We start from the raw sequence: 12,436 nt of genomic DNA, 5'->3' as shown, positions 1-12,436 counted from the left end.
ATTGTGGCTTGGCTCTGGAAAGGTCTGCCAGCTTTCAACAGAAGACCATATCACCATCCTGTATCATACGATGATGAACGGCAATTGGTGCAATACTTGTTTTGAGTGCACATTGGTAGCCAGCCAGCCAGCCTCAATATGGGTGATAAATGCAAGTACTTCATCAACACAGCTCCTACCAGGTCTGAAGCTGGCTTGTTCCCTGGGAAGGTTGGGCTCTGAGTGGAGAGAGCCTGGTGAAAAAGACATGCTCAAACAACTTGTATGTTGAACATAGCAGAGATATTGGTCGATAGCTAAATAGGTCAGCAGCAAGTTTCCCTGGTTTAAGGGTAGCAATGCCTTTGGCCTCTCTCCAGGTTGATGGTATGACTTCAGTTGCATGGAAGTTCGTGAAAAGAGAAGCCAACCAATCATGTCCATGAGGTCCCAAGTTCTTCAATAATTCAGGATAGATGCCACCCGTTCCTGCTGCTTTCCTTGCTTTGGTGGAGGAAAGGCCAGTTTCAATGCCAGCCATGGTATAGGGAAAGAAAGCAGAAATTGTGGAGGAAATTAAATTATGCTGAAGCACATGCAGGGGAAAAAAATGTTGAGTCATGCTCAGATCATTGTGGAAGGTGCCAGCATCTCTGGAAAAATCCTCCTTATCTCTGCTGATGATTCCACCCTCTGCCATGACATCCATCATCCTTCTGTCAGACAGGCAGCTGCCTCTTCCCTCGAGCTCAGACCTCAGAAAAAGAAAGAAAAAAAAAAACAGGAGGATGTATGGAATGTTTTGATGCAAGAGTTGGTTTATATCAGAGAGCTGTACTCAGTCGAGTCTTGGTTATTCTCGTGTTGAAGGAACTCACCAAAGGGATTAGAGTAGGATTTTTTGGGGAGTTATCACGAGTCATCATCATCACACCATTTGAAAGCCTTTATCCCTGAGCAGGGGTCAGCTTTTTGCGGGCTCCAATCATGGTACCCTTTCTTGTGGCAATGTTTTTACGGCCGGATGCCCTTCCTGATGCCAACCCTTTAGTCGCCTTCGACCCTGCAGGGATAATTTCCAGTATACTGGTGCTCATTTTGCCGACCTTCGGAAGGATGACAGGTTGAGTCAGGATAGAATGGATGCTACCATGATGCTAACTCAGCGGCCAGCGGAGCTCGAACTCAGGACCCCAAGGATCCCAAGCCACCGCCTTAACCATTGAGCCACACCAGCCTAATTGGGAGTTATCACAAGTATATGTGGATTATTTAGTTGTGATGGCCGAAACCGAGCAACTAGTCAAGATGATGGGGTTTCTTTGTGTACATAGTTAAGGCTCATGGAAGAGCTAGAACACAGTTCTAAACACAGCAAGAAGAGTTCGAGATGGAAGGAAGCAATGGAGACATGGGATCCAGAGTGGAAATTGAAAGGGTGAAGAAATGTTACTTCGGTCAGTGGAAGGCAAAACAGAAATGGCTGCAAGGACGAGGATAAAATTATCTTGGAATACATGGAAAGACTTAGGAAGTATCCTTACAAACAAGTATGTGCCAAGGGCACTAAAGGCAACAATGTAGTACTTGGTCTTTGTAAGGCCAAGCCCTATTGTATAGTAGTGAAACCTGAGCCATGAAGATGAAAAGTGAAAGAAGAATAGAAAGAAGAAAGATGAGGATGTCACGATGGCTGTTTAGGATTTCATTGAAAGATAAACAGTGGAGTGAAGATCTTAGAAATACGGAAAAGATTTACAGTGTAGAGATGGAATTGAGAAAGGGAAAGCTGAGATGGTTTGGTCATGTCGCTAGATGGATGGAAGATAAACCCGTTAGGAAGAAAGTAACGTTTGAGGCAAATGGATCAAGACCGAGAGGCAGGCCAAAGAAAACATGGCAGGAATGAGTGAACGACATTGAATGATTCGGTCTAAAGGAAGAAGATGCAAATGAAGGAACCAAATGGAGATATGCCATCAATCCACCAACACCATAAAATAGGGGAAAAAGTCAGCAAACTGATATGAGGACGACGACGATAGAGTACAGACATGATGGGCCAGATGGCCTACACTTGTACCTGAGTTCCGTGGATATCCTTGGAACCATCTGGTGTGTTTTACTTTGCTCACCCCAAAAAATAAAACCTTACATGTGCAACTCATACAGAGCTCAAATTGTGTCAAGTCACAGGAAACACTTGTATAAGTTATGTTAACGAGTGAAAATTCAGAGCTTGTTAAACTTGTTACCGGGTGAGATACAACAGGGCAGGATGTATCGACATTGGAGAGGAGAGTCGGAGGAACCCAATCCTTCTGTGCAAACTCCATCGGGACTGGGGCTTGAGACATCTAATAATAAGTGGAGAACATGGGGACATAAACATCAATAGGAAGGGATATTAAAGTGACACAGTATCCATAACAACGTGATGAAATTTGAATATCAGCCATACCTTAGCCCCCTCTGCCACCGCCAAATCTAGTGCTTCCTTGACCTCCACACCTTGCTCTGAAGACAAGACCGAGCCAGACCAATCGACATTTTTGTCAAGGGGGAGCCCCAGTCTCAGGCATGCCAGACGAGAGGTGATGCGAGACTCCAATAAAGGTGCGAGCGAGTCCAACGCAATTATTGTGGCTCCACAAGCCTGGAATGTGAGTGGTTGGAGGGGGAAGAAGAGATGTGGAAAAGTGTGGTGAAAAAGGCAAACCATTTTTGTTCATAATCAGCCAATCAGGAATGAAACCAGGAGTAGTGTATGACTGCACCTGCTGGCTCATCCAGGCAGCTCGAATGGCCGTGTCAGCTGCAGCGTGGACATCTGCCCCATCAAGCACTAAGATAGAAGGATGAGTAAGACAGGGCAAGGTCCAAACAGCTGGCCCACGAGCATTAGCAGCAGCTTCTCGCACTTCCTATTACGACAAAAGCAAGAAAATAAAATCGAGTCACACCGAGAAATATCTAAATCCCAACAATGACCATTATACTCAGTGACCTGAGCTGTTCTTATTGGGTACTGTCCAAAACACCCAAAACCTCCATCTTGTTTCCACCCTTCCCACTCCTTGTCCACTCAGGTCAGGTCTTTGAGATGCCGATCAATCTGCTGCAACCACGAAGCATGTGGCCAGCCCCTTAGCCTCCTCCACTCACGATACTGACACGCTGAGAGAATCTGGTGAGTGGGATCAGCATCAGGAAAACGAGCCACATGTCCATACATCCGCAGCTGATGCTCATGGACAATACAGGTACCGAATCTCATCGAGTCTATCAGTAATCGCTTGTTGGTCACAAAGTCCGACCAGCGATTGCCAAGAATTCTCCGAAGAGACCTGGTACCAAAGGCGTTCAGTCTTTGTTTCAGATCCCTGGTCAGAGTTCAAGTCTCACATCCACAGAGCAAGACTAGAAGCACCAAGGACATAAAGACTCGGACTTTTGTCCTCCTGCATATGCATAGAAGCCAAAATCTGTAGCTAGCCTAGAAAATAGGTTCGCTGCTGATTTCATGTTAGAATGGTGCAACTGGTGTTTTTGAAGAGTCTAGGCATGACCAAGTCTAGTTCCACTTGTTGCCAAGTCTGCATCTGAATATTATGGCCGCCATGACAGTAATCAAAATGGCCGCCATCAGATTTAGTCTTTTTCTTACTGCAAATTGTACTAGCCAGAAATTTGTCATGATTGTGAAATACTATGTAATATGACACGAGGAACACTATTTTGTGCTTTATTTTTGTACTGGATCACAACTTTTCACATAATTGACAACTTAAAGACGAAATTGAAAATGCACATACGAGCAACAAATATGAAAAAGAAAATGTTTAGCACTATTGATGGAGATGGGTTTACAGTCAGTCAAAGGTTATTTCAACAGCTGTCAGATTCTTTCTAACACAAAATTACGTTGCTTTGCAGAAGAGAAAAGTGTTGTGAGAACACCCAAGTACAATTTTCAGAGCTATTGATCGGCTTGTACACTGAACGGGTTCCTACAAAGGGCTTTGCATCCACATGCTTTCGTACAAGGCAGTCCATTCCGTGTACATTTGCACCGTCGAGTTGAGCATGACCCACGGCATTTGCATGTCGTCAGTTCTACACAGTAAGCAGTAATAGGCTGTGCAGTCATGAGTCGCGGCTGAAATGTCTCGTTGCCATCTTTGACGACCTGTTCCCACCCACAGTTCTCAGGTGCAGGTAGATGTGGTTCAGATTCCAAGGCTCTTCTCCACACAAAAGTCTGGTAGTGCGCTCGCTTGATGTGTAGAATCAGAGCATCGCGAGTTGGAGGCAGAATCTCAATAGCTTTGGTCAGACTGAGAAACAGATCACATCTTACTCGCTGAATTGAGTTATCTTGGCCATGAGGGTCATAAAGCCTGCAGACAAATGACTCAGCATCTGCAATCACACTCTCATCAGGAATTTCCTCTTTGCCTAGGTTATTCAACAGGTGGGAGTTGTTTTGAAAGACAGCCCATGCAGAGCGCTTCGCAATTCCAGCAAACTGGCTTGTGCTGTCTGAACCTGTCACTGCATGAAATGCCAGAAGTGACTCCCTCTGCGAATCTGGGATATTGATGGAGTCAATGGGAATGTAGTGTTGCTTTTTGGGTGTCGCTGCATTCATCCAGAGAAAGGGACTGAGATGCGGCTGATAGGCAACAAGGAGAATGAGGACATCAGTGTCCCGGCTAACAACAACAGTTTGCATGTACCCCTGTTCATATGCTTCCTTGGCATGGAGAAGAATGCGAGTATCAGCCTCTTCGTGCTCAGGAGATGACAAGTGTGAGACATCTCTCCCTGACGACGTCCACACTTTTGCAGGATCTGTGAAGCCTCCATTCAGTACCAGCTCCTGTTCGTGATTCTGGAACTTGTTTGCTAACTCTGTGCATAGAAAATTTGCTAAGCTAGCTTTGTTTTCATCGAGGCAGATGAGTGTATTCCATTGCCCCATGGACTGGCTTCTTGTTTGCACGTCTCTTCTGATTGCTTTCTTGCCCCGTATCCTCTGACTTCGAGCTGTTGATTTGATCGTTTTCTTCCTATACTGATCAAAGGCAAGATCAACCCTGGAGCAATAGTTGGAAAAAACATGACTAATATGATCTGCAACAGAATCTGCCCATTCACCAAGCGTTTTAGCATTCATCCTGTTCCCGAGTGCCTGGATCAGTGCCATGCCATCGATGATAGTGCATGTCGATAATGGTTCTGGAGCAACGTTTGGCAAGCCTTGCTGGAGAATCTTGCCAAGGTCAGCTTTGTTCAGAGGTAGACGTAATCTGCCATTAGGCATTGCCAATGACAGAGGAACTGCGCATATCTCTTGCTCCAGCATTTTGTTCATGTCAACGTCTCGGCCTGCCTGCATTGCTGTCACCACACGTGTCAGAAGTTTTCTGTCTGCCTTTAGTGTGACCATTTTTTCCTTTCCCACTTTGACTTCAACAGTGTACATGCTCTCGAAAGTGTGCAGATTCTTAGACTTGATTCTGTCATGAAACCTTGTTGTCTTATTGATCAACCGGTCCTCCACGAAGTCTATGACGAGCTGCTTTCCAGTGATTTCAGCATTCAAGAGATCACTTGTCACAACATCACTGGCAATGTCCCCTGTCGTAATTGAGACTAATTCTGGGGAAGTGCGATCAAATGGATTGTGGGTCTTGAATAGGTCAATGAGCTTTAGCACATACTCTTGGTCTTGGATCATTCTCTTGGGACCGAAATCTTTATGCGCACAGTCATGCTCATCATCGTCGTCTTCCTCACTGCCAGCGAGTGTGAACATGTTTTTTGTGTCTCTGGTAAGCTGAGCTCTTTCGTTGAAAGAGAGAGCCCATCTGTCACGGGCGGAGTCTGTTTTTGTTATTCCAACCAAACCTCCAGCTACTTTGCCGGCTTTGTTCACATGTTCAATTGCCTGGTCATCAGGTATTTCATTGAACTTCTGCTTTGTTTCTTTTGTGACAAAGTCTCCTGCAAGGAAACCTCTGTGCACTTCTGGAGCTGTTGTCGGCAACATGTGCATGTCAGCAAGGAAGACAGCTCCCCAGCGAGAGTAATGGAAATGATCAAATGCTGCAAACCAGGGAAGCATTTCAGCAAATGATGTCAGGAACAGGATCCAGTCTCCTTCACGAAGAGCATGTGTGAACCTCAAGAGGATGGAGATCAACTTCATGTATGTTCTCCAGAATCTAAAGGTGGCATTTTCTGAACAAGTAGCTTCAAACTCTTGAAACAGGACCTGCACCTCTTCCACCTCAGACAAAAGTTCTCCAAAAGAGGAATTCATTCCTCTATCATCTTTGTTGGCAAAGGCATCTGAAACTCTTCCAGCTGCACCTTTCAAGTCATCCCGGATGAGCTTGTCATTTTCTCTGGCCCATGCTGTGAAGCATGCCCAGAGAACGGACCAAAGTGCCTCTAAAGTCAACTTGTGAACGCGGATGACACGGTTCCACCCTTTCCCTTTGATTACTTGTTCACATGCCTTTCCACCAAGGACTCCACTTTCCACCCAAATGTTCTCCAGGCCTGACGAATCCATGTACTGTCCGAGTACTTTCGTGAAATTCAATTGGATATGAAATCCTCCAAGCATGATGACCAGATCCTGACAGCCGTTCTTATCCCATTGCAGCATCTTTGCTTTGCAGTAAAGCTGTTCATCAAAAGTGATGACAGTGTACTTCTCCCCAATCTTCTTTGTCATTGCCTGGCATTTCTGTAGAACCGTCCACAGCGTGTCAAAGTCATGTGCTGGGGCATTCAGAATCGGCATTGGCCCGATGACTGTCACTGGTGGCTCAACTGTGGACATCTTCTGGTTAAAGCCACTCCAGCCTGGAACGGCCTGATTATTTTGTTGATGCAATCTGGCCAAGATCCAGGCAAGCTCCTGAGTGTTGGCTGCTTTGATTTTCTGTTCAACGGGTGAGTACCATGTATGCTGCAGTGGTTCAGAGAAAACAGGTTCTGGCTTCAAGTTGGTCATATTGGCCTCTTGGACGCTTGTCATTTCAGGAGGGGCACTGAGAACTTTGGAGCGGCCAGGTTTAATCTGAATGTCCATCACTGGCTCTTGTTCTCCCTTGCGTCTGAGGGCCACGCACTGACTTGCATGAAAAGTGCCAGACCCAGTCAGCGTCTCCTCAATTATTTCAATGTTGTCATTAGAATATCTCAAATATCCTGTGGTAGTTGGGATGTTGAGAAAGTTCCTTGGGATCATGACATTTCCATTATCTCGGAAGCATTGTATAACATCATTGGCAATTTCTGTGTCAATGCGCCTCACTGTATCGTACCCAACTGTGTGTGCAGCTGCATGAAAAAGATTGACAAGCTCTTTTGAGCGTGTAGCCTGGTGAAGAGCAAGGCCAAGGCCCAGGTGTTTGGGGGTCAGTTTTTTGCCTCCTGAAGCCACATGAATAATGTCTTGGCAGATGCTCAGAACTTTGTTCTTGATATCTGTCTCATCCGCTTCTTCATTGTCCATCTTGTCAATGCTGTCACCACCACAAAGAAGCTTTACAAGCATGTACAGGGTTTCAGGTACAATTCGCTCTGCATTTTCTGTGTTCAGTCCACCGATAATGCTATGCCCTGGAGAGTGTTTTACGTCACTGTAAATCTTTATACCCACTCTGAAGATCCAGCTAAGGATTTCGTTCTCATGATGAGGCAGACTGCACTGGGCCAATTCATCTTCTTCAGAACTTTCACCTTCTTCAGATAAATCATTCACGGCGGTTCTCATGGCAAACTTTGTCACAGTTGAGGACGCAACTATGAGGGGTTTTGTGACATCCAATGGCTGCACGAATGTCACCTTGTCACTACCAAAGTGAACCTCCACTTTCTGCTTGAAATTGTAGCTTTTGTAGGCTCCAGCCTCAATTCCAAAATCATTCAATAACAGCATGTTGTAGTGTTCCCAGATGTTTTTCAGGGTAAACACATGTCCCTTCTGCAGCTCTTTCTCAAGCTGGTTCATCACATTTCTGAAACAGATGCTTTCAGGAGACTGGTTTTTCTCTCCACTCTCCTTTTTATACTTTCTGCGAAAAGAAACATAACACTTGAGGTGATATTTACCTTCAGCTGCCATCAAGTCTGAAACACCTGCAAACCTGTGACGCATGGTGGGGTCAAATTGGGCCAAACTAAGCATCCTGGATGATGTGTGATCAAATTCAACATTTGTCAGGACACCAGCTTTTCCAGGAATGTCAGTCTGGCAGAAAGCGCATTTTGACCAATCCATAGCGCTGTGCGCGGATCTTAGTGACTTTGGGACATGGTATTTCTTTGAGGAACCTGATGTTGTGGGTATCTCTTCTGCGTAAGTCACAGATTGTGGCTGAATCCTTGACTTCAGTCTGTCTATTTTTTGTGCGTGAGTAAAGTCACTATAGCAGAATTTGTGCCATTGAATCTTTTCGACGTGCTCCGGTACAGAATATTTTCTGATTCTTGAGAATGAGTCAACATATTTAGCGTCATTATATTTCTCTCTTTCTTTGCAACATTCAGCTACAGTTTTAACACCAACGATTGTAGTCTTTCGAAGTGGCGTTGACTTGCTAGTTTTTGAACTGTCCTGGCAAATAAAGCATTTATTCCAGTCTACATGCTATTCTTCTTCTCGATCCCTTGAACCCCCTGTGAGAAATCTTGCGGCTTTCATTTTTCAGTTAGTCCTGGGTAACAGAAAAACACACAGTTATGTAGTTTAGGTTCATTTTATAGCAAAGTTGTAAAATTCATTGATTGTGGTTTGTATAATCAGGCATTCTAATTCGAGCCTGAACATTTCTTTAAAAATAATATAGTGAAAAACAAGTCATATTATTTTTAGAAAATGGATGGAGCAATGTTTTTTTCTATACTCCCATCAGCTCAGGTATGCTCAAAAACATGGAAATCGACCCTAATTTTGTAATTTTATGTCAATTTGCGGCTGAAATATGACGAAAAGTGTATTTAATGGCGACCATTTTGTAAACTGTCATGGCGGCCATACTATCCATATCCAGAGTTGGCAACAAGTTGATTCACGTTTCTGTGTGTCTGGACAGTCAATTTACACCTGTTGCACTATTCTAACACGGAATCAGCAGGGTCGTACACTATTCTGCATTGGGCCTCCTGACTAATGTAACGACAGTGCCACACCCCATGATCTGGTGAATCCATGACTCCCCTGGGCCTGACCCAGGGATCTTAGTGACCTCTGGCTATCGACCTCTGGCTCACAATATGCAGAGAATTACTGCCAAGGTAAGTGACTCTCTCTGTGACTTCAATATCTTCAGCACAGCCAGGTTCAGACAATATAGCAGCATCAAGAGGTCAATGAAAGCCTCAATGTCAGTTTTGACCCCAGGCGACCCAAAATCTCAGTAGGTCAGACTCCTCATTCAGCGACTTGAGGACCTCCATAAGGATATCCAGTCTCCGCAAAGAGGACTGCATCATCGTGCAATCAAGGTCAGAGATCATGACATTCCGAAACAATGTACCGCAGCTTGATCTCTCTGACATCGTCCCCAGAATCAAGTCCATACAAGCAATGAAAAGTGTGGGGTCAGTACACACTACACACCCCTGACGAACTCCAGTAACAACTGGAAACAAGTCAGAGATGGGACCAACTCGCTTCACAGCACTCTCAGCACCAGGGTATACGAGGTCCGTCTAAAAAGTAACGGGATTGAGCCTGCCGTGTGCTCCACTTACACAACTTGAATGAAGTCTTTGCGTCACAGTCTTTCACAACATTCCAGCAATATATATGATTGGTGATGGCTGATTGCGCTCATTGTGCGATTTTTTCAGGTCGAGCTTTACACGTTGTCAAGTCTGAGTCGTCACGCTATGAGTCGCGAGCAGAGAGCCAATTTGAAGTTTCTTGCCAAGCTTGGCAAAACACCTTCCGAATCCTTCGCAATGCTGCAAGTCTACGGGGAAAGAAACGATGTCACGTACACGTGCATTTGAATTGCACAAGACGTTCAAAGAAGGATGGGAGGAGGTTGAAGACGATCCACGGTCTGGAAGACTTTCAACGAGCAGAACGGCGGACAACATCGAGCGTGTGAAGCGGATGGTGCGCGTAGATCGTCGACTCACGGTGCGGATGATTAGTAGAGGATAAATGGGGTTTCTGGGACTCCCATTCAAATGAATGGGGGAAAAGGAAAAAACTTTCTGACCCAAGCCCCAAAATCCCAAAATAGGAGACTGATTCTCTCCCCCTCCCATACAAGCAAATGTAAAATTGAGACTTACTGATTAAAGCACTTCTTCCCTTTCATATTTTCATTCCACTCAAAGAGCGAACCAACAAATATTTGTCCATGTTCTACTTTGGGGAATAACTTAATTTTCTTATAACATTCATTTCCATCGAGTATATTCACAAAGATTACTTTGGAACTTGGTTCTTTGTTGAGCAGAAATGAAATGATAAACTTCTCTCAATGCTCTTGTTTGAGCATATTTTGGTTCCACTCATGTACATTAAACTTATATAGAGTCTATAAAATTGTTAAAATTAAACTCAAACATGAATACATTATGCACATTCTGTAAGCTGTCTGAGTGCAGCTGAAAACAGGAAGCTTGGGAAAATTTCCAGAATTACTGAGCTGTTGAAAAACAGGAAAGAGAACAATGAGGCAAATCTAGGCAAAGATCCAACTGAATTCCTCCAACATGGTTTATAAGCCAGACATTTCTCTCAGTTGAAAATCTTTTCTGTTTGATGGTTTTTCATTTTTCTCATCTTAACCCAATGGTAAATGACTGAGACATGAACTATCTTTCATCTGACGAAGAAGATAACCCATCACAATATTGGTAAGTTTGTGTGTTTGTGTGTGTGTATTGTAAAGTCTGGCTTCCTCTTAGAATGATGGTGAAGCAATTGATTATTAATTAAATCATGATACGACTAATAATTTTTTTTTTTTTTTTCTAACAGGTTGTCCCCAATAACAACGTTGTTGATAACTGATGTTGAAAATGAAACCAATGAATATCATGAAGCATTGCAGAATATGAATGAAATGCTTGTAGATCTTCAATCATCTCGAAGAGAATTAAAAAGCATCCTGTCTTGGTGGTTGGAAGGCATTTCACACACCTTGGCGGCATTGGACAAGTCCAAAGAAAGGTTTGAAATTATTCCCCTGTCTCTCTCTGTCTGTCTCTGTCTTTCTGTCTCTCTATCTGTTTGTCTCTGTCTCTCTGTCTCTTTCTATTCTTTTTATACACAACCTTTTATTTGGCATGGTGGTAATTAATTTAAAAGCAATACCACAACCTGGTGGTAATTTTTGACGACTTGCTTTTTATTTTCAGCATTAAAACTGAATCATACATGGGTGGTGAAACGAATGAATTTAGCAACCTTGAATGGGAAGATGTTGAAACTCCACGGGGTGATTACTCATTTCCAACTTGTTCCATTTTAAATGCTCATCTGGATGAAATGGACACAAAACTCGATCTTCTGGAGGTAAATGTTTAATTTATTATTTTATTCATATCATTATATAATCATCTTTATGTGCTCTAATGGTTCTTTGTGTTTCAAAACAGAATATGGTATCCGAGTGTCAAAATCACAAGACATCTGAAGCAGACTGCTGGGAAAGATCGTCCATTCTCACAACTGAATATGTATCCAAAGAAAAATGTTTAATATTTTCAATCTTGATTAATTATATTTGCTTTGCTTTCAATTATTTAATTCTCAATTATAATAAAAGAATAAAGGAAGTGCAAAGGAGGGGGAGGGGGGTTAGGGTTGGGGGTATGTGAGCTCCCCCAATGACCCACCACACCCCTTCATCCCACCCCCTCCCCTCCCTGTGTGTGTGTGGGGCAGGGCGGGGGTGGGATGAAGGGTGTGGTGGGTCAAAGGTGGGGGCACATAAGGGGAAGGGGATGGACTTCTGTGGGTGGGGTTTGTGTGGGTGTGGCTTGTATGGGTGTGGCTTGTGTGAGTGTGGCTTGTGTGGGTGGAAACAAAGAAGGGGTCGAGCAATTTTTTAATTAAACGCGTTGTGTGTGGGGAACTAATAAACTAATCACTAATCATGTGGATATGATGTATGTGGGTGGGGCTTGTGTGGGTGGAGTAAAAAGGGGCAGAGTCAGAAAGGGGTGGAGTTAAAAAGGGGTGGAGTCAATTTTAGAAAAAAAATCCAATTTATTATCTTTGTCTTTTGTAATTCCTGTGAATAAAATGAACCTAAAATCTCTTCCCCTTCTAAATCATATACCTTATAAGTCCAAGGAACTGCATCTATTACATCAACGATTTTAAAAAGTTAATTTGTCCATCGCTTAGTATAACCTTTTTCAAAATGAGATTTCCACCTGTATATTCTTACTATATCACCAACTTTGA

General features: G+C 43.7%; 1 protein-coding gene across 1 annotated transcript in view; it reads right to left on the bottom strand.

Annotated features, from left to right (window-relative positions):
- The window catches only part of ALDH16A1 (aldehyde dehydrogenase 16 family member A1), a 57,782-nt gene that overhangs the window by 15,768 nt on the left and 29,578 nt on the right, over positions 1–12,436 (bottom strand). Inside the window, exons 7-9 of the mRNA XM_085862579.1 lie at positions 2,757–2,903; positions 2,441–2,635; positions 2,235–2,336 (exon numbers count right to left, since the gene is read on the bottom strand). Of these exons, the coding sequence (XP_085718705.1) occupies positions 2,235–2,336; positions 2,441–2,635; positions 2,757–2,903 (444 nt within the window). The remainder of the gene's footprint in view (positions 1–2,234; positions 2,337–2,440; positions 2,636–2,756; positions 2,904–12,436) is intronic.

Source organism: Eptatretus burgeri, chromosome 17 (assembly GCF_056783735.1).
Source record: "Eptatretus burgeri isolate ZD-2024b chromosome 17, Ebu_testis_v1, whole genome shotgun sequence".
In the NCBI taxonomy this organism is placed as follows: domain Eukaryota; kingdom Metazoa; phylum Chordata; class Myxini; order Myxiniformes; family Myxinidae; genus Eptatretus; species Eptatretus burgeri.
The sequence above is the reverse complement of the archived record's forward strand: the minus strand, read 5'-3'. Positions and strand labels throughout refer to the sequence as shown.